This window comes from Aotus nancymaae, unplaced genomic scaffold (genome assembly GCF_030222135.1).
Source record: "Aotus nancymaae isolate 86718 unplaced genomic scaffold, 86718_ANA_hifiasm-v0.15.2.pri h1tg000041l, whole genome shotgun sequence".
In the NCBI taxonomy this organism is placed as follows: Eukaryota; Metazoa; Chordata; class Mammalia; order Primates; family Aotidae; genus Aotus; species Aotus nancymaae.
Window position 1 is genome coordinate 5,638,963 of NW_026988455.1, and position 21,910 is coordinate 5,660,872.

General features: G+C 33.5%; 1 protein-coding gene across 4 annotated transcripts in view; it reads right to left on the bottom strand.

Moving 5' to 3' along the window:
* VPS13C (vacuolar protein sorting 13 homolog C) overlaps nucleotides 1-21,910 on the bottom strand; it is a 205,784-nt gene that overhangs the window by 56,181 nt on the left and 127,693 nt on the right. For all 4 annotated transcript variants that reach the window (XM_064361368.1, XM_064361367.1, XM_064361370.1 and 1 more), the window contains 15 exons: nucleotides 19,771-19,940; nucleotides 18,206-18,453; nucleotides 16,366-16,595; nucleotides 14,426-14,518; nucleotides 11,669-12,034; nucleotides 11,219-11,305; nucleotides 9,810-9,959; nucleotides 9,377-9,641; nucleotides 8,612-8,772; nucleotides 7,471-7,592; nucleotides 6,649-6,943; nucleotides 4,991-5,380; nucleotides 3,009-3,113; nucleotides 2,139-2,303; nucleotides 360-488 (listed from right to left, as the gene is read on the bottom strand). In XM_064361368.1, the coding sequence (XP_064217438.1) occupies nucleotides 360-488; nucleotides 2,139-2,303; nucleotides 3,009-3,113; nucleotides 4,991-5,380; nucleotides 6,649-6,943; nucleotides 7,471-7,592; nucleotides 8,612-8,772; nucleotides 9,377-9,641; nucleotides 9,810-9,959; nucleotides 11,219-11,305; nucleotides 11,669-12,034; nucleotides 14,426-14,518; nucleotides 16,366-16,595; nucleotides 18,206-18,453; nucleotides 19,771-19,940 (2,976 nt within the window). The remainder of the gene's footprint in view (nucleotides 1-359; nucleotides 489-2,138; nucleotides 2,304-3,008; nucleotides 3,114-4,990; nucleotides 5,381-6,648; nucleotides 6,944-7,470; nucleotides 7,593-8,611; nucleotides 8,773-9,376; nucleotides 9,642-9,809; nucleotides 9,960-11,218; nucleotides 11,306-11,668; nucleotides 12,035-14,425; nucleotides 14,519-16,365; nucleotides 16,596-18,205; nucleotides 18,454-19,770; nucleotides 19,941-21,910) is intronic.

A 21,910-nucleotide genomic window follows, 5' to 3' on the forward strand; every position in this document is an offset into this window, starting at 1 on the left:
GCTGGGATTACAGGCATGCCCCACCATGCCTGGCTAATTTTTGTACTTTTTAGTAGAGATGGGGTTTCACCATGTTGGCCAGGCTGGTCTCAAACTCCTGACCTCACGACCCACCTGCCTCGGCCTACCAAAGTGCTGGGATTACAGGTGTTGAGCCACCATGCCTCTCCTGTTTTCTTACGTTCTTACTGAAAAGCAAACTGTCTCTGGATCTGTTACAAACATATGTAGGCATGACATATTGATATAGCAGCACCTTCAAATAATTACCAGTAGATTTTGATAGCATGGTTTACTGAAATACCTCAAAGCAAATTTTAGAAATCAAAAACATTTTATTTTAAAATATGGAAACTTACCAGATCTTCTAAGCTCAATAAAGTGCCATTATCCTGTCGGTTATAAAAGAATGGTTTGGAAGATCCTTCACAGCCCACCACTCTTACACAAAGTTTGCCTGACAGATTTTCAGGCCAAAATGGAAGGCACTAAAAATATAAAAGTTATTATCAGTCTTAAGACAATACTGTAATATAATAAATAAGACATTCATTAAACTTTAAGTTCTGATTCTTGATTAAATTATTATGAAGTTTCTAAAAATATATCCTCCACATCTCATAGTAAGATTACTGACAATATAATGACTGTGAAACCAATGAAATTTCATCAGGAGAATACAGATATATTAGTCTATATGCATTTATGGAATTATTATGAAGTTTCTAAAAATATATCCTCCACATCTCATAGTAAGATTACTGACAATATAATGACTGTGAAACCAATGAAATTTCATCAGGAGAATACAGATATATTAGTCTATATGCATTTATGGTATAATTACAATATGAGAAACTGAAGAGCTTGTTGATTAAGAATTATACAATTAATTTCAATTATTTAAAATTATAACCTCAATTGCTTTTGTGTATATCCCATTTTAATTCATTAATATATGATGAATTATTTCACAGAGTATCTTATCCTAGGTAAACCAGAAAGACAATTGAAGGCAGAGGAGAGAACAGCACAGACCTTGCTGGAAGTTCTGACACCACCCTTCTAGCCGTTTGACATTAATCAGACCATATACTTACTTCTTTGAGCATCAGTTTTACTTATAAAACTGAAGATTTAGTTCCCAATAAAAAAATGTCCTTTTGTTATGGAATATACTAGGTAAATTCTATTTCTGAATAAAAAATACTACTGTAATCAAACCCACAACAAAGATAAAAAGACAATGAGCATTATTTGCTGCCGAGTTTATGGTGATCATTCTAAGCGCCATGAACACACGGCTCTTAGAGCTCTAACTTGGTGTATACTGTAATTGGAATCCTTCCTTCTGAGTCTTTTGCTAAACATTTTTAAAATAACTTCAGAATCTTTCTTTAAACAGTGGAAAGTGATCTTCAACTATCCTCAGCATCAGCTGTTGGGTTGAAAACTCAGTCAAGATCAAGCTCTAGTGTTCATTTTTGCACCTGTCCTCTTCTGGCACACACTGCCCCATTTGCTTTACCTCCTCATATCTTACTAAGCATGAAAAGCTTAGTTCAAATCCACCTATTCTGTGAAATTTTTATCTCTTCATCTATAGCACCATGATTTCAACTACCAATGACTTTATTGACCATGGAAAACTCTGAAACTCAGTTTCCTTTTCGGTAAAGAGAGGGCGAAATTTTAGCTCAAAGAAATTTCCAGCTCACCTAGTCAGAAATTCTATAACCACCTGTAACTTAGCATATGCTATCTTTCTCTCCATGTGCTGACTTTTATAACTCTTTTAAGATAATAGCTTCTTGAATATAGAGACATTATCTTGACTATGGAGACACTACATAGTACATAATATCTACGTACTTTTTACAATACATATCCACATTCTATACATATAAGAATTAGAAAAAAGACTATTAATGATCTAGACTGGGCTAGTGGTAAGTATTAGCAAAACTTTTCTTGTTTCTTTAAAAATATAGTAACGAAAAGAATCTTTCAAAGCTGGGTATCGTATTTTAACACATCAATATCATAGAGTATGAAAAAGAGGTATATACAATTCTTATTTAGATGTCAACATTTATTTGTATATCTTAGGAACCAGTTGTAATAGAGAAAAATGTTACCTCTGAAGAAGCAATATAGTTCCATTTATTACTTGGCATTGAGCCATCAGATGCAATCTCACCAACTTCTAGTTCTAATGATGACTTGTTTGCAATGGTACAAAAGGGAGTCAGGGTAACAATTCGTGAAAGATTAAAACTGCTCATTTTGATGCTAACACCAACCTGTGGAAAGGAAACAAGCTTATTTTCCAGTTTATTCAATATCTTTGAAATATACACACAGCCCCTCATTCACATACCAACTTCTTAAAACATTTTAAAATAAGAATTCTTAAATAAAGCAACTACAAGTTATATTCTACTACAGATTATCTTCTAAGAAAAAAAAAATTTTAGTTCCTTAGTTTGGCTCAAGAACTCAAGAAATATCAATTAGTAATTTAACTAATGACTTGCAATGACAGATTTAATATGTCTAGCATTCTTTACTTTTAAAAATTCCAAACATAAATTGCATTATAATTTGTATACAGGTCCAAGTTTTGCTGCTTTATTATCTATTATTAGTAAAATTAAAACTTTGAAGTAGTAATAAAATAGGTCAATTGGCACCAGATTATTCAAATTTTCACACTAGTCAAATTTAAGATTTAAGAAATGTCTGACAAGGGGTGGTATAGAATAAGGATTCTAGCATACTGTGAATATTTTCTAAGCTGCTCTCTTGGATGGATTAAACTCACTGTCTTAAACTTAGACACATTCAGGTTGTGCTCTGATTATCAGTGACCATAAAAATCTGTAGTGATAACAGCCTTCCACATATCACTTTAAATTCAAATTTCTGTACCCTTTAGAAGCCAAGTTGTTCATTGAACTGTAGAAAAGGTGAATCGAATCAAAAGTAAATAAGCAAGCAGAACTCACCAAGTATTCCATATTGTTGGCAGGACACTTCACACACCCGTAACTTCCCACTGTATCCAACGAGAAACTACTCGACCAGGCACTAGTTGAAATTTTTAATTGTACCTATACCAAAGAGCACATATCATCATATAAGAAACCTAAAACAGTATAATAATTTTATCTGATAGAAAGCTGCTGGACTACTAGAAATTTCTTTAGTACTATAGGACACAGAAAAATATAATCAAAGCCATATAGCAAACAGGTAACAGAACCACAAAAAACTCTAGGGAACAAGAAAATGAAAACAAAGTTCTGACTTTCTCATTCACCTATGCAATGAGTATAGTAAACCTAAAGATAGATACCAATGAGATTCTGTATTGTTTTTAAAAAGAATTATAAAGCAAAATGATGTTTTCCAGTGACAGACCTATGATATAGAGCTAACAAATTTTTAAACTCTTAGCATACAGAGAATTGATGTCTTTAACATTATTCAGCAGACACTGCATGAAAGACATTGTGATAGGCAGAATGGAAGACAACAGGACACAGTTCCTGTCTTCAATGACCTTCCAACCAGAAAGAGAGACTAGGAAATACATACTCAAAATTATCATACAAGACTCGATGAGATAAGAGCCATACAAGAGGCAAAAAATGCTACCAAGGTGAGAGGGTAAATCATTTACTTCTGGTTCTGGGATTTAGATAAAGATTTACAGAAGAGATCAAACTGTGCCCTTGTATTAATCTCACCCTCATCCACCCAATTAGACTGTAAAAAACCTAAGGACAACTAGAGGTCAGACATAAACAAGCAATTACAACTACAATACCATGTTTTAATAAACACTCAAAGACAGTGGAGATCCCAAAGCATCACCTGTTGGAAATGCAAATTCTCAAATCATACCTAGACCTACTGAATCAAACTCTAGAGACAGGACCCAGCAATCAGTGTTTAAAATCCTTTAGGTGCCAGGTGCAGTGGCTCACATCTGTAATCCCAGCAGTTTGGGAGGCTGAGGCAGGCAGACCACCTGATACTGAGTTTCAGACCACACTAGCCGCCATGGTGAAATTCTGTCTCTACTAAAAATACAAAAGTTAGCTGGGCGTGGTGGCAGGCGCCTATAATCCCAGCTACTTGGGAGGTTAAGGCAGGAGAATCTTCACCCTGGGAGGCTGAGGTTGCAGTGAGCCAAGATCACACCACTGCACTCCAGCCTATGCAACAAGAACAAAACTCCACCTCAAAAACAAACAAACAAACAAACAAAATCTTTAGGTGATTCTAATGTACACTGAAATTTGCGAACCACTACTACTGTAAGAACATGGATGGGATATCTAGACCCATTTTAAATGGTTAGAAAATCTTCACACATATCAGGCTTCGGCAGAATGCCAAAGGATGAACAGCAGATAATCAGGAATGATGAGGAAGACAGAGAAACAAATAGCGGAAGAGGCACTGTAGGCAAAGGGTACACCCTACACAAAAGCCTAGAGGTGAGCCCTTGGGAAAGTGTGTGGTAAGAAATACCAAGACAGGAGCCTAAAGAGGAAAGAAGGGAACAGAGCATAAAGGACCAGGCTTAGGCACTAGGTTTCTCTCCTGAAGGCCTGGCCGAGTGCTCAGACATAGGAAGGCTCAACTAATATAGGCCAAATTCAATGATTACATCTTTAGAAATGCCATTTCATCACTGGTAAAGTGCATAAAATCAAGTTATTCTATCTACCATACTACTACTACCACCAGTTCAAGAATAGAGGTAGCTCTATAGTCACTGGAGAAAAGGGCAATTAGGGCTCAGGAAACCAGTTAGTTCCTAACATACCATTTGATTATGCGTAAGTCCCCTTGAGCCTAATTCATACCAATGGCATTTGGCAAATAGGTAAGCATGGTTTTAGGGAAGGCAAATAATTCCCAAGTTTCTAGATCAGAAATTTATCTGTTTTAACTTATTATGTGAACAAAACCACACCTTATTTTTAGTAAAAATGTTCTTCTTCTTGAAAGAGAATAAAATAATATCCCTGAAATCAGCTGGATGTTTCACATGAATATCTTCTGAACGATACTGGAGAACCCGGGAAGTCTTGTTGATTAGCCAATAGGGACTAAAGACAGACAGTTCCAACCGGCTGCCAATTCGCCTGACATGTACTGACAGATCGACTGTCGTCACTTCTGTGGAGTCAGAAGAAAAACACACAGGAAAGAATTCTGGAAGTGTATCACGTATTCGGAAATGTCCATTCCAGTTTTTGCCCTGGTATTTCACCAGGACTAACTCCATTATTTCACCACTGATTCTCGAATGCAGAACATCGGCAGTGCTGCCTTCTGCCAGCTCATGCGTTTCTGCTGTTCCCTAAAACCAAACAAAACCTTTCTTAGTGATTTTTTTAAAACCTCTGAAATAACAAAATCCATATTTTTCATAAATGCTAAACAACCTACCAGTTGCAAGTTAACTGCCAAGTCTTCTGTACAGTACCATGTTTACATATTACAAATGTCCAGTACTCACTAAGGACTAAAAAGCAAACACTATACCATAGCCACAGGCAGAAACTGACTTTGGCCATTAGGAGGCTAATAGCCATAGTTTTGTGAAAAAATCAGGTCTATAACAAGAGTCAAACACTGGATTCAGGAAGCTTGGCTGTTGTCCATTAGAGCTATGGCTTTAAATGAGCCATTTAAGTGCCTGGCCTTCAGTTTTATCCTCTATTCATGTACCATGCCTAATGGTTCCCATATGAATGGAGTAAGAAAAGTGGTATCAAACTATTCTGACGAGTAATCTAAGGTGGAATTATTTGAAAAATGACAAGTAATCTAAGGTAGAATAACAACATATAAACCAGGTTTCCTTACTAAAAACTCCTCTTATATAAATACTATTTAAGTCATTTAATTAATTTTTGTCTCCACAACTCAGGAATGGCTCATTATCACATAAAAAAAAAATAGGTTCCAAATACTTTCCAGATTTTAGTATTTTAAAATATACTGGCATACAAAAAATTTAAAATATTTATCATACTCCATCACTAGAAAATCTTTATTACTTCTTAAGACAGACAGTAAATTATTTTTATTTTCCAAGGTTTATTTTCAATAGAACCTTGAAGAAATAATCGTAATATTGATTTTAAAATAAAAATTTAAGAGGAAATATTTTCTTATTTTTCTCTATCTTTTAGTTAATGGAATTTTACTAAATTAATAAAGAGATGATCATGGTTCTTAATTGAAGGAAGATGCCACAAAGAGGCAGGGATCAAAAAGCCAAACTGCCTAGGTTCAAATCACAACTCTACCACTTCCTAGCTATGGGACCTGGAGCCAGTCACTTAACCTGTTTTCAACTCAGCTTCCTTATATATAAAATGGGCCTAATAAGTATCTACATCAGGATTATTATAAAGAGTAAATAGGCTGATACATGCAAAGTACATGGAGCAGTTCCTGGCACACAGTAAATATGCCAGTTTTTACTATCATTAATATTATGAAGGCATTACAAATTACATATATGCTATATAAAACACTGACTTCAATTAAAAATACCATAAAACAATCAAAATTTACTCTGTGCCACAATAAAATTCAAACTAAATGCAAAAGACATACCTCAAGTAAATATCTTAGAGAATATGGGAGAAGATTTCGCAAAGTGAGAGAAGGATAAAGATGAATAAGGTAAGCTAAATCCCAGTCTTCCCCATGTGTACATATGTAGCTTAATTCATCAGGCAGAGCAACTGTATTCACGATGAGAGGTAAGAAGCTGACTTCTACTGATGGACACTGCAACATGCATCTGATTTCCCTGCTCCTATGAAGTTCTTCCTTCCAAGAAATGTAAGTGGTGGATTCCTTGTACTGATGCTCTAAGATTCCAGCTGGCTGGATAAACAACTGACATCTGCAGAAAGAGGAAACAGTGAGAATAAAGTTTTGATCCAGAACTTAAGAAAAAGAATCTTATTAAATCTTCCTGACAACTCTACAAGAAAGATGCTATTATTCCTGTTTTTACAGATGTACAGATGAGGAAACCAGGGCTGAAAAAAAGGTTATAAAATTCACCCAAAATCACATACCCAACTTGTGGAGGAACTTTCTGGGGAGGGGGAAAAAAAAAACTCTGTAAACAAAGACAACTTAAAAAATTTTTTTCATTTCAAGTACAAAGGCAATCTAATAAAAATACTCAGAAAAATTCTGACATCAAATATATTATAAGGAATTTTCATCTGATAAATTCCATGATAATATAATATAAATGTATTTCTTAATGTAAGAATAAATTATGTTTTAAAATTGGCTTTTACCAATCTTTACATAATAAAAATATGAAGTTATTTTCCAGAATATAAATCCCCAATTCACAAAATTAAAAATATGTATTATGAATTTTTTAATGCTCAGTACATTTAAAGAAGTATCTACCTATATGAATCTAAAGGAACATGGAACTCCTCTTCAGGTCTGGCTATCCCAATACGCTCCAATAGCTTAACATTCTTAACAAATTTATAGATGATAAATGGAATGGAGAAATGGTTTTTGATCTGTTGGACGAAAAGACATACAAATTTTTTAAAAGATACACAAGTTCAAAAGAAAAATGAGAGCCACACACAATTACTTTGAGATCTAAAAAATTTCAAACTCAATACTGGAAAATATTTTTACTGGCAATTGAAAAATTTTAAGATATTTAAGTGTTATATATATTAAACTTAATGTTTAGTGGCAGTTGAAAATTAAGGTATTCAAATGCTCCATATATTATAAGCTTATGTTTAGTATTAGTCTATATAAGCTTTCAAATATGTATTATTCTTTGAAGATTTAAGCCATTTTTTCTCTGTGACAATCTTTTCTCAATGCATCATGTATAATAACTAAACAGAAATGAATAGCAAAAAAAAAGAAAAAGAGAGAGAAAGAAAAACAGTACAACTCTCTTTCCTTGACTAAAGTCTGTTATGCACCGGAGTAAATAACAAACTAAGACATAACAATGACCAAAATTTGAAACCTTTGTATTTTTATCTGATGTTACAGATAGAAAAAAAAAATAGTTCTTTTGCTGACCATATGCTGAAACTTGTAGTAATACAGAGAAAAAGAAAAATGTTGGAAAAACCTTAAAAGTAGAAATATTTACACAGATTAAGATGCTAAAATGTTTTTAGAGGAGTAGATCATTCCAATATCCCTTCATACATACTTGAAAAATATAATCAAAGTGGCATACAAAGAGAATGGAATGTTGCCTAACTACAATTACGATAATCCTCAGTTCTGAATATTTAAAGGAATATACCAAAAAAGCCTTATTAATTTTAAATTTGTCTTGAAAGATAGAAAACAAAACTGAGCTTTAAGTTAACAAAACTACAGACATTTAGAATAAATATTACCAAAGCAAGTTGGGTAGTAAATAGAAGCCATTTCAGTTTACAATTTATTTCTGAATAATCAGTATTGACCTAATGCAGTTTTACTATATTCCTATATTCAGCTAAATTATTGAATATTTCTTGACACACTGAAGGGGATACAGTTCACTTTGAAGTATTACCTGTAGAGGAGAGCGAAGGGTAATTACTTTATTCCCTTCAGTCGCATCGATCTGTACCAAGATGGAGTCAGAATGACTGGCATTGGGATTCCGTACATTATACAATCGCCGTCCAGGTCTGGCCACAGGGATATTTGCAACTTCTGTATATCCATGAGGTACTAAGGCAGTGCATAAGAGAAAAGAATTCCAAACATTAATTTGCCAACGTTTCTCTATGACAGAATTATCATTAGTACCTCAAAATAACGAGTATTTTTCTTCATGACTAGAAGTGATCACCACAAAATGCTTTTTTAAGACACATAAACTAAAAAAAGGAGACCAGTTACTGTTAGAAAATTTTGACCAAAACAATTTTTCTTGGGGTTTTGAATATAAAAACAAAATCCAACTTATAATTTTATTCTCTCAATTATATAGCAACAATCTTTTTCTCTGTCACAGTGTCACTATTTTAAGACTTCTGAATATAGCTATTTTCTCTCCTCATTAAACTCCTATCTTTTTAAAAACACATTATATATCTATATGTGTGTGTTATTTAAGAGCATAAAAATAATATAGTTTTGTAAAGTATTTCTTAAATCAATAAAGTTTAATTTTCTCAAGTTTAGAAAACAAGAAACAAGAGGTTAGCAATTATATTTTTCAAAGGTTGTATCTCCAGATATGTGCAGCAAAATGTTTTTTCATATTTTATCAAAAATAAGCCCACACCAACAACTTCTAAGATGCCCTTAAAAGAAAATGAATATAACATACCAATGGTCAGAGTGAAGAAAGAGCTTTCTTGACGGCTCAGTATAGATAGGTTCCCTTGACTTGAAGGTACCATGCTGGCATAGTCCAGCTCCAAATTCTGGCCAGCATCAATATCAAAAACATCACTTTTCTTGGGGAAGCCCATTACTCTGAGATTACAATTGGGCTGCACCTTAATGGGAACACCTACAGCATTTTTTACTGTGAAAGGAGCTCTGTCCTTTAAAGAGTAGTCAAAAGTAGAAGCAGTGCCCTCTGAAAAGCCCTGAAAAGGAACATATCATCACAGTAAAATTTTTGAAAAACATACATTTTTTCTAAAACCTATACCATAACTACACATATTTTGATGATAAAAAATTATGATGATAAAAAAATCCATGTTTCATTTTAAAACTCCATTTGAAATATTCTAAGCAAAATTCAGACATACTTTTGCTAAATTGTTGAAAACATTAAGACAACTTTTGGATATTGTTATATTCATTGTATTTCCTGAAGAAATATGAATTGCCATTTGTGGCTCAGGAATAAAATCATCTCCTGGCAGCAAACTTTTATCCTGGACTGGGTTCTTCTTTACCTATGAAGAAAAATAACATACCAAATTTATTAACCAGCTGGTAATAAAATAAAAATGCTAAACAGATGTTCCACAAAAGTCTTATTTTAAAAAATACACAGTGGTTCACTTTGATTTCATGGAAATCAACATTCATTCCTTCAGAGCATAGTCCAAACATGGGGAAAAGTTTAGAATTATGTCATGAAATTATTCAAAGCCCACTAAAATATTTGTTTCTTATACATTCCTCAGAGCACCACTATTTATTCAGTGTCATCCAACTGGTGATTATGTATTAATGAGCAATCTAAGAGGACCCTGAAGTCTAAAGTGATCCCTATTAGAGGTGCCACCTGGAAATGTTTCTTTCCTTCTATTTTTTTTTAACCAATAACACCTTCAAATAAGTAATATTAATATAGTAAAAGTCATCAGATTCCATCAGCTTTTGTTCTAGTAGTATTTCAAAAGCCTTGTAAAACATTCTTTGTTAGCCTCCCTATGCCAGAGAAAGGCATGTCAGAAAAATATTACTTCTTTATTGAGAGGAAATCGGAACACAGGTTAAGTGACTTATCTTTAACAGAAGAATATGTGGAGTCTGTTTCCATGCCTGACTCTTTAGGCTTCCCCAAAGAAGTATGCTATAACAATTTCTTAACAATATATGACTCAAGTTCCTTTTAATCAAGAAAAATGTGCTTCAGTATCTAGGATTCTGAGGTGTTCTCAAAAAATAACATAAAGAAGTAACACAAAAGAGTTTATTAACTAGAATAGCAATTCTCAAATATTCTTGTCTCACCCTTAAAAAAATCACTGAGTATACTAAACAGTATCATTTATGTTGTATCTACCAATATGCACTCTATTAACAATTAAAACTGAAAAAATTAAATATTCATTTAAAAATAAAAATTACATGCTAATATAAATAACATTGTAATCAAAAATAACCACTTTAAAAATACAGTGAGAAGAGGAGAATATGCAAATTTCTTTAGTGCCTGCCTTAAGGGAAGACAGATAAATTCTCGTTTCTGTTCTGCATTCAATCTGTTGCAGTATCACATTCATGTAGTCTCTGGAAAACTCCACTATACACTCATGAGAGAATGAGAATGAAAACGATAAATGAAAAGAGTTCTGACCTCATGGACAGAGCCCTTTAGGGGCTTCAAGGATCCTAGACCACATCTTAAGAATCACTGAACTAAAAATTAGGAATGAATATGCACAGTATCATTCTATCCAAAGATATTTTAAGATTTCCTTACATCAAGCCTTAAATTCCACTGTCTCTTCCCATCCACTCTCTCAATCAGTGGCTCCCAGACAGCATGAATCTCATTGTAACAGTGCACCTGGAAAGATATATACAGAATGATAAGAGAGTCTTTTGGCCTTAATTATGTATTTCTGTAACCAGTGGGAAAAATATTAATTAACGTTATATATTATTAGCCATTTAAAAAACCCACCTAACAATATATAGAGTGTATGTTCCTTTACTTTCTTACTCTATTGTTACAAATTATTTACCAAATCAAGCTTTAAAAAATAATTATCAAAAAAACAATACATCAACAAATTAAATGTCAGAATACAGTATCTATTCACATATATACTCATGATGGCCATGCACAAACAAGAAAAGCTTATATCTTAATTCCAAAATTGCATTTTCAAGAAGTTGTCTCTGAAGGTATTAAATGAAGTGGTCATACCTGTAGCGTCAAGTCTGCAGCAGCAGCCATTAAAGAAGTCCAATTTTTAATATTTCCTGAAAACTTAGACTCTGCCAATAATAAAGGTACAGTTCGATGTCCAAGGCCACATTCTAAGGTAACCTGAACTGATTCTACAAGAACAGCACAATTTTCCTCTATCAATGAATGTTCAGTGTCTCTGAAACTTTCTGTTACTTCTGTTGCCACATCAACACCAAGAAACCAAGTGTTATAATCATTAATCAATTTGACACCCCAAAGATTTTCCATTTCCTTAGTTGCATCTTTGGATTCATCTTCTTTTGGTTTTGGAGACAATGCAGCCATGATTGTCATCACAGTATTAAGAATTATGGGGGAAATCTTTAAAAAAAAAAAAAGCAGAAAAATATTTAGAATAAATTGTTTCCCAGATGACAATATATGCATACATGATTTTTTAAGTTAAAAAGTAACTAATTTAAATTTTAAATAATTTCATAACCAAGAAAAACAAGAGAGAACACAAAATTATGTGTCAAGCCAACTAACCATGCAACACTGACTTCTACTCAGGTTATCTGGAATTAAGCAACTAATGTTAAATGTCAGTAGTCAAAATCTAAGGTTAAACTGATCAATTCAGACCAAAATAATGTTATGTGAATAGACAAGTATAGAAATGTAAACAAATTCTTCATTTTAAAATCAGCTGCATTAACTAAACCAAAGTGTGTGATCCTTGTCAAGACACACATAAATATCGTTACGCAACAAGATCTTAAAAAAATAAAATAAAAGAAGATATGCATTTGCTTCCATTTGCCTTACTAAAACTCAAAGACTGGAAAGCATAGCTCTCCTTTGACTTACCCCAAGATCTGCAGATTCTACCTCTTACTGTCTTTGGATAGTGCCTTTCTTTGCTCACTTCCCTCGTTTTCTATTATTGTAACTTGAGTTCTATACTGATGATACCTTTTATGTCCAACACTCTCTCAGCCTACCCTCCACAATGCCACCAGCATAATTTTTCTACAACCCAAATCTGAGCACGTCATTCTTATGCTTAAAATCTTCATCAACTTTCCATAACTTTTTTTATCCCACAGGATAAAATTCAAACTCTCTTTAGCTTAATGTGCAAAGCTCTTTGTGGCCTAGTGCCTATTCAACCAGCTAGCCAGAAATTCCCAGAAATACTAGGTTAAATAAGTTAACTATATTCCTTTATTATTCACTCCTCACAATCCTTACTTAAAATGTAAAGAGATATAATTACATCATCAAAAGCAGGATCTGGTATGCACTGCTTTCCTAACGTACTTGTCAACTTTTTTTCCTTGTCTTATTAATGTCACTTATAATTAATGCTTCCGGTCTTACAACTCCACCACACCATTCTCTCCAGCCATATGGACCACCCCCCTAAGTCTTAAAAGGATTTTTTCATACCTCTGCCTTTGTGCATATTATCAGTTCTGTCTGGATAAACCTCTCCATGCTCTCCATCTATTTAATCTCCATTAGACTTTCAAAACTCAGATCAAATAGTCCTGCTTCTACACAGCTTTCCCTGATGTCCTGGTCTGAATTAAAGGCCCCATGTCTTTGCTCCCAACTGAACCTTGTCCATGCCTTTAGCACTGAGAGCTATGATCACTGATTTCTTTCTTTCTCCCACATATGTCATTAAGTTTTTTGACGGCAGGGGCTACGAATTCCCAATGCCTTGTAAAGGACATTTTTTTTTATACATAGTAAAAGCTCCAAAATGTTTGTTGACTCAGTTGATAAATTTATGTACAAAGAATGTAAAGTCTTAACAGCACCTAACCTAATGTCTTAAGAGAAAATACATGCAAATTCAAGGAGTTTTTCCCCCATTTACTACTTTATATATTTTTAAAAGTAAATCCATTAACAATATACATTCTAAGACTATTCAGTATTTTAAAATATTGAGAAAAAACTAAATTAATATTTACATGGTACTTCAAATGAAATGAGTTTCAGCCTTAGTTCAATCACTGTTGGTCACGGACATATGTAAGTAAAGCCACTACCATTACTGGCATTAACCAATTAACCAAAAATTAAGCAATTAACCAGAAAAGGACTCATTTTTGTATCCTTTGTGTAAACAGAGAAACAGATTGCAGAAAGTATTCCATATCTTCTATTTGTGACTGGGCACGAGGTCATACTTAAAAAATCTAAATGCCATTGGAAAACAATTATTTTGATGGCACTGAAAACAATTAATTTTTCTCAATACTTTAAATGTAGAGTAAAAAGCAGTAAACCCTAATAATTATTTCTACTGTACAGGTGTCATTACAAATATTTGAAGCCAAATATATAGTTATTAAATTCAATCAACTTATATATCAAATAATGCCTAAAAATGACTTATTACAAATAAAGTAATAACAACCTCTTCTCTCCATCCTTTCTTCCCTTATCTTCCCTCCCACCCCGTGTCTCTTCCCTCATCCAACTCAACCTCCCCAACACATACATGCAAATATAATAGAGAAAAACTACCCTGATCATTTGTAGACAGTAAAAAGTACTCTTTTAAAGAAAACAGAAGCAAACATTTGCATTAAAGAAAAATATACTTTTATGTTAGAAATTACTTATTACTGAATATATGACTAGCACAATGCTTGAGTTATGAGAAACATCAAAAGATACTGTCTCAACTGCAAAATATACAATGTTGTGAGGAAAATTAAGAATTTTCATTCAAAGAATATGGTAAGTACTAACCTTAATTATAAATTCTTTAACCTTGATATTTATATTTTGTTTTCCTGAAGCCCACATACATTTTTCCATAAATAAAGAACAGGGCTGCAAGACCTATAAACAGATAAATGAAGTTCACATTTCCATAGATCCATTAAATACGTAACACACATTTACAAGAACCATGTCTTACTTAACTTGAGATCTTTAACTACAGCCTGCTACTATTCTAAAAGCAAAAAGGCAAAACTAAATTAGCTGAAAATCTCTTTTGAAGACGCTTCTGAACTATGAGAAGTCTGTACACGTTGGTAAAGTACTTTAAGCAGTTCTGATGAATTTCATCTCGCCAAATGCCAAATCTTTAAGTAATAATGCACATTTAGTACGTTTAAAATGTTTCTTTCTGCTATAATAGTTTTTAGATGACGTCCTCTATGAAATATACCTTTGAAATATCTATAAAAGTGAGCTAAAGACTATGGTAAGGTAGGTAAATAAACAGTTTCCAGATGATTAACAGGTCAGTTTGAAACATCATATATGGCCCTTATTGCAATAAAAGTCAAATCTTCAAATTGTGAAGCTTATATTCTTACATACCATTAAAGAAATGAATGAATAAGCTTGTACCTGAACTGAATGAAGCAATTAGTACCTCATAATTGTCATTTCTTAAAAAATAGTATAAGGCCAGGTATGGTAGTGCACACCTGTTATCCCAGCACTTTGGGAGGCCAAGGTAGGAGGATTGCTTGAGGCCAGGAGTTCAAGACCAGCCTGGGCAATATAGCAAGACTCCTTCTCTACAAAAAAAATAATTTTTTAAAAAAATTAGCCAAGTAATAGTCCTAACTACTTAGGAGGCTGAGACAGGAGGATTATTTGAGCCCAGTAGTTTGAGGATGCAGTGAGCTAAGATGGCACCACTGTACTCCAGGCTGGGTGACAAAGTGAGACACTTGTCTCTAAAAGAGAAAGAATTAGGATGAGCTAATAGATATAAGCTTTTGGTGACATGTATAAAGATGATCCTGTCAAAGAACATTTCATGATAAAGTACAGACTTCACACTTTCTTTATGCAGGTCACTTTGCCCACAAATTTTTTTAATTTAAAATGCCACTACAAATAAGTCACATAATATAATGATTCTATCATCATAAAATTATCAACACTACAAAATAATTGGTGTGGTAATTAACTGACTAAAATCATATTTTTCAATAATAATGTGAAAACATAATTGACATTCACTTTTTTTTTTGAGAGACAGTCTCGAACTGTCACCCAGGCTAGAGTGCAGTGGTGTGATCTCAGCTCACTGCAACCTCCACCTCCCTGGTTCAAGCGATTCTCCTGCCTTAGCCTCCCTAGTAGCTGGGATTACAAGCACATGCCACCATGCCCAGTTAATTTTTTTTTCTTTGTATTTTTAGTAGAGACAGTATTTCACCATGTTAGCCAGGATGGTCTCGATCTCCTGACCTCATGATCTGCCTGCCTTGGCCTCCCAAAGTGCTGGGATTACGGGCATGAGCCACTGCACCCAGCCGACATTCATGTTCAGTAACAGCAAACACCAACGCTTTTGGAGAGATGATTCCAATTTTTTTCATTCTAAGCCTAAATATCATTCATTCATTAAATAGGTATACTATGGTGAACAAAACAGTTGAAAAAGAATATTAATTTGTACATTTTTGAATTTTATCAAATGCTACTCAACAGAAGATGGTATAATGAAAATAAAACCATTCTGGAGATAATCTCCAGTTTGGTCATCACATCCATGGCTAAGTCATTTAACATCTTTGGAATTCGGTATCTTTATATATAAAACCCCAAGTTCACAATAAATAACCTCTAAAGTGCTGCAGAGCTCTCATACTCTAGAATTCCATGAATCAACTGTTTCTGCCACTCTTCAACCCAAGTTTAGGACACAAGGTAATTCTTACTGTGGTAATGTTTTTCCCTCTCTTTTCTCTGAGAAAAGGGCAAGCAAGCACTTTCAGATCTCTCACAGAAGCTTCCATCATCTGTTCAAGTTTGGATGTTGACAGAGAAAGTTTACACTGAAACGAGGCTGTCAGAGCAGGAGCATCAGCCTTTGTCAGGTTGGCAACAAATACGACTTCTGGATCTGTGATCATGGCCTTTAGAGTCATATTTGGTCTAACAGACTCATCTGAAAAAACAAAAAACAGGAACAAGAAAAGTTTCAGGTACGTATTTTCATTTGACTGCATGTTATCTACAAGTTGTTAAGTTCTTCTCAATGTTTTCCTATAAAAGATATGGTGAAACTGACAACATTAATTGGTTAATACGAATGATTAAATGATTAACAAATGCTGATTGTGTAAGATAACGCAATCTGATCCCTGTCCCAAGAATACAATTACCATTTTGATCTAGCAAGAATAATCCTGTTTTGAAGTTCTTTTTGTCAGAATTAAGATATGTGCATATACACAGACATAAGTATATATTAGACTGCAGGTGCAAGAAAGGGAAAACTGCAAAGAAGAATATCAGGAAGAGGAAAAGAAACCCTGATAAAGCAGACACCGTTACTTGTTTCCTTCAGTTTCACCCAAAAGTTCATAGTCAGTGTCATATAATCTATAGTATAAATGTATTCAATGCATATATAAATATAAATATCAGATATAATTACTATTTAAAAAACAATAACAGTAAATTTTTAAAATAGCATTCTTACCCTACCAGCACATATTACTTTTTCAATCTGGATAATACATTCGAGAGAAACATATCTGACTAAGACAACTGTAATTTAACATAGAAAAGTCACTGATCTGGCAGGGGCAAAGTGGCTCACACCTATAATCACAGCACTTTGGTAGGCTGAGGAAGATGGACCACTTGAGCCTAAGGTTTGAGACCAGCCTGGGCAACATGGTAAAGCCCGGTCTCTACCAAAAATACAAAAAATTAACCAGGTGTGGTGGTGCAAAACTGGTCCCAAGCTAATCAGGAGGCTGAGGTGGGAGATTTGCTTGAGCCTGCCTCAGGAGGTGAAAATTACAGTAAGCCAAGATTACACTACTGCACTCCAGCCTGGGTGATAGAGTGAGAGCTCATCTCAAAAAAAAAAAAAAAAGGTTGGGGTGGAGAGAGGAGGAAAGAAAAGAAAGGAAAGGAAAAAAAGGGAAAGAAAAGAAAGAAAATCACTGATCTACTAGATAATGCTGGAATAAAAGAAGTATACAGCTCAAAGTGGCTTTTGCATACAGCTAGACCAGACATTTGCAAATTCTTCCACAAACTTTAAGGAGTTAAGGTGACATTCAGGGAGGTCCTGCTGGATCCTCCAAAGTCCCCATGTTCTGCTTTAATATTTTCAGTTGTTTTTCTATGTGCTAGAATTCTCAAAATGTTTTCTTTGAATAAGATTCCCCACCTATAAAACAGGCCACTAACCACTGACCCAGATTAACTCCATTTCTGGATCAGTAAAGAAGTGTTCATGCCACAGTTGGAACCAAAGCAGTTTCCTGGCTGTTGGTCCAATTTCTACTGTACCTCTCTCTTAAAAATGTTTTCATCTTAAAACATTTCTTAAAATGTTTTAAACATTTTAAACATTTAAACATATTAAACATTTCTTAAAATGTTTTAAAAATTTTTTAAAAAGCTAAAGTTTTTATATAGAATATGTTTAAATCTAAAAGACTAATTTTACATTCTTAAGTTCTTCATTTCTCTTTTTTCTGTTTGTAATTCTTGTTAAAATATACAAGTTGCCATCTACAACAGATAAATTCTGCTAACCTTTCTCTATCTTGACTTTCCCTGTGGCAGTCTGTCTTGGTAAAATCTGTGTTTCTTTTGCCACATTTTCTGGACTCTGAGGCACAGTTTTGATAAAGAAATCTGCCACAGTCATCAGAAATTCCACACTGGCACATACATACAGCTTGTCAAGAACAGCATCAATTTGACTTCCATTTTTGTCTTGTTTGTAACTTATATCAATCATAGAACTGTTGTTATCTTGGTCATTCTTTCTGTCAATCATTCTGAAAAAAAAATGCTATTCATTATTTTATTCTTGCTAAAACAATAAAAAAAGATTAAACATTTCCTATATACCTCAATAATCTTTCTTTCATCTTTCAGTTTCTAATCTGTATAAAAAACAGGTCAAGTTTAACTAGAATCTAATTATCCATTAGTAACCAAGACTACCAATCTCCAAGGCAAGATACAGGTTATTAAGCAATTACTGAATATTTTATACTTATGTTATTATGCAATTATATATGTTATTGCATTATAATGCAATTCTTGAGTATTACATTATAATGCAATACTAGAGAAACAAACCAATGATGGCCAGAATGGAATTTGGGCAACTAACAAAAAACACATCAGTGTAGTGACACAAAATGTAACGCAGCCCTTTTATATTATTTTTATGAAATAAAACTTCACTTAAAAAATTCATCTTCAAAGATAATCCTATGAAAATTTGAACCCAAAAGTATTCACTACAACTTAAATCATCAAGTGTTTATCAAGTGTGCTCAATTATAGTTCCCCTATGTCCTCCATAAACTGGAAAAAGCAGGCTACCTGATGGATGTTATCATTTATCACCCTTGTCTACAGAGATGTGGACAGCTACTCTAGATGTGAAATTTCCAAACTAGAAAAGCTGGGTGCATCACAGCACTCCTTCTTTATTTATTCATCCCTCAGAAAAACAAAGGGCTCAGAAGTATCCCATATGTATTCAATGGATTCCAAGTTTAAGTAGTAACACAGTTTTTCTCCAAAAAAAAAAGGTACAAAATTTGTGTCTCATAACTTGAGAAAGAAAATAAAAACATAATTAGGCTACTGAAATTACGTATTTCCCACTTTAGAGTGAGCTAATATAAGTCACCCTTTCAAAAATCGCTTGATGATGTGAATGCACTAGATTCTATTTCTACTAAAACTTTGAAATAAATTTTGCGTAACTGTTTTAAAAAGACATGAACAAAATAAACAAGATGAAGGAAAAATCCATAACTTGAAGGCTTTTTTAAAATAAAATTTTGCCTACTGGAAAGAAATTCGAAAAATGTATCACCAAATATATCACCCCATGTTGATTTAACTATTAAAACTCATTTTCTCTTAGTTCCCATTCTAAAGATGGTCTTCCATTTTATGATTAAACTTCCCTTTAATCTAACCTTTAAAGCAGATGAATCTTATATTAGCACTACTTCATAATGCAACTCAAATCAAGAAGTATGATCAAAAGACAGAGATCTTTTTTGGTGATCCCTAGCCTAGCAATGCCTGGAAGCCTGAAATAATGTATAGCAAATTCAGAGCTGACAAACCTCGATGTTGCTCTCTCAATTCCTTCTCTGAGATCATCAAGGGTGCATGTCTTAAGTTTAACACTGACATTCATTGAGCCATCCTTAAACATCTTCCCTGAGGAGGCCATAAGATGTAGTCTGAGTTCACCAAGCTGGAAACTGTCGTTATGAAAAGAAACTCTGGACTCCTATGGTATATTTTACAAGCAAAAGAATTAATTATCTTTAAATATTATATAATTACTTTCAAACATATTTCTTAATTCAGAGATTAAAGGCGAATTGATTTCATAAAATTTAAAAGTATCAGTGCTGAAACACTTAAATAGAACAGAGACTATGCATGTTTGTGAGTATACCTGCACATACAAATAAATACATATATGTATGAGTATTCAACAATGGTTAGTATAGAAAAATTTATCTGATTTACAGCTTATTGGAAATAAAAATAATTAGGAAGGAGTTCTGTCAATTAACCAATTAATCTAACTAATAAATATTTAATGAGTTCTGTTAAAAAAAAACCGTGGTAAGATTTATGAGGTTTGTAAGAAAGAGTAAGGCATGGCAGGTGATGTGAGTGAGCATACACCCCAATTCCTTGAGAAAACAAAACAGAAATACACTAAAAGGAACATCACAAGAAGATGCTATTAGTTGTAAATGATTAAATATTTTGTGACACATGGTATTTTATTCATTCATAATTATGTCTTCTCACATTTCACAAAGGCCATTTAGTGGTTAGGTAAAGAATATAAATAGTAAGAGCTCAGAGAGGCTGAAGAGATCATTCTGGCTGGGAAAAATTCATGAAGACTGTGAGAACTTAATACAGCTTCAGAGGCTAAGTGGGATCAGACAGGCCACCTAAGAGGGTGGCAGGAGACACTCTACATAAAGAAAAAACATGAACAAACAATTTAAGATGCTCTGAGGACACATGATACAGGGTAATTGGGCTAGGATAATCCAGTAAAGAATGGCAGGGAAAAAAACTAGAAAGAAATACAGAGGCCTAATCAAGGTCTCAAATCCCAACCTAAATATTTAAATTTTCACTTAAAGAAAAACAGACCTCAATCTTTATTCTACCATAACATATAATTCCAAATTGTCTCAGTATGCCCAGATTAAAAAAAAAAAAAAACAGCCAATCAACAAACAAAAACCTTCAGGCAAGCGATGAACATCCATCACCATTGCTTACTACAGACCAAGGCAATGATAATAGGTGTGCCGGGTATATGCAATCATCGGCACACTGGTTAGAACTTCACCCCTTCTCTCACTCAAGAGAGTATGTTCATGCAATTGGGTCAGAATGACATTATTATTGGTAAACTCTGAATGCCTTTAACTTATAAAAATGAAAATTATTCACAAACTTTTATTCTATAACCATTAATAGAAAGGGCCTGAGACACATCTACTGATCACTACACACTACTGTTTCCTGATAGGATTACTGATAATGGTTTCCTGATGGAGACGATATGGAGCCCCTAAATTTTTTTCCACAGATGAAATTCAGATTATATAACACAATGTTTATTAGTGGAAAGGGAAGTTGGAAATGATTACATGAGATTCATTTAGGAAAATGAACTTGTGCCAATATCTAGGATGGATGAAAGGTAAAAAAAAAAATCAAACAAGAAGTCACTGCAGTATTACAAGTGTAAGAAGAGTTTCAAATAAAGCACTATGAGAATTGACAGAAAAAAGAAAAAGTTTACTCAAGAAAAAACTGACAGTACTCAGCATCTCAATCAATAAGGAAGGTATGCAAACAATGAAGTAAAAGCAAACATCAAGATTCTAAGACTGGAGAACCAGCAGAATGATGGTACCAAGTAAAATAAAGATGGAATTTAACGGTTCATTTTCTGTAAGGTCATTTTCTGATGTCTTCATGAGCATTAAACATTAGAAAATAAGGTAGTTCATTGCATAAATGGCAAATACAAGCCCAAAATTCAATAGTAACTATGTACAAATATTATATAATTTGTAGTAAATGAAATAAGAATGAACATATTTCATATAAATAGACATTAACAACAGATATAAAACCCATAAATCTATATCTGTTGTTAATGTCCATTTGAGTATACTGCTCACTGGCCAATTAGGGTATATCCTCAATGTTCAA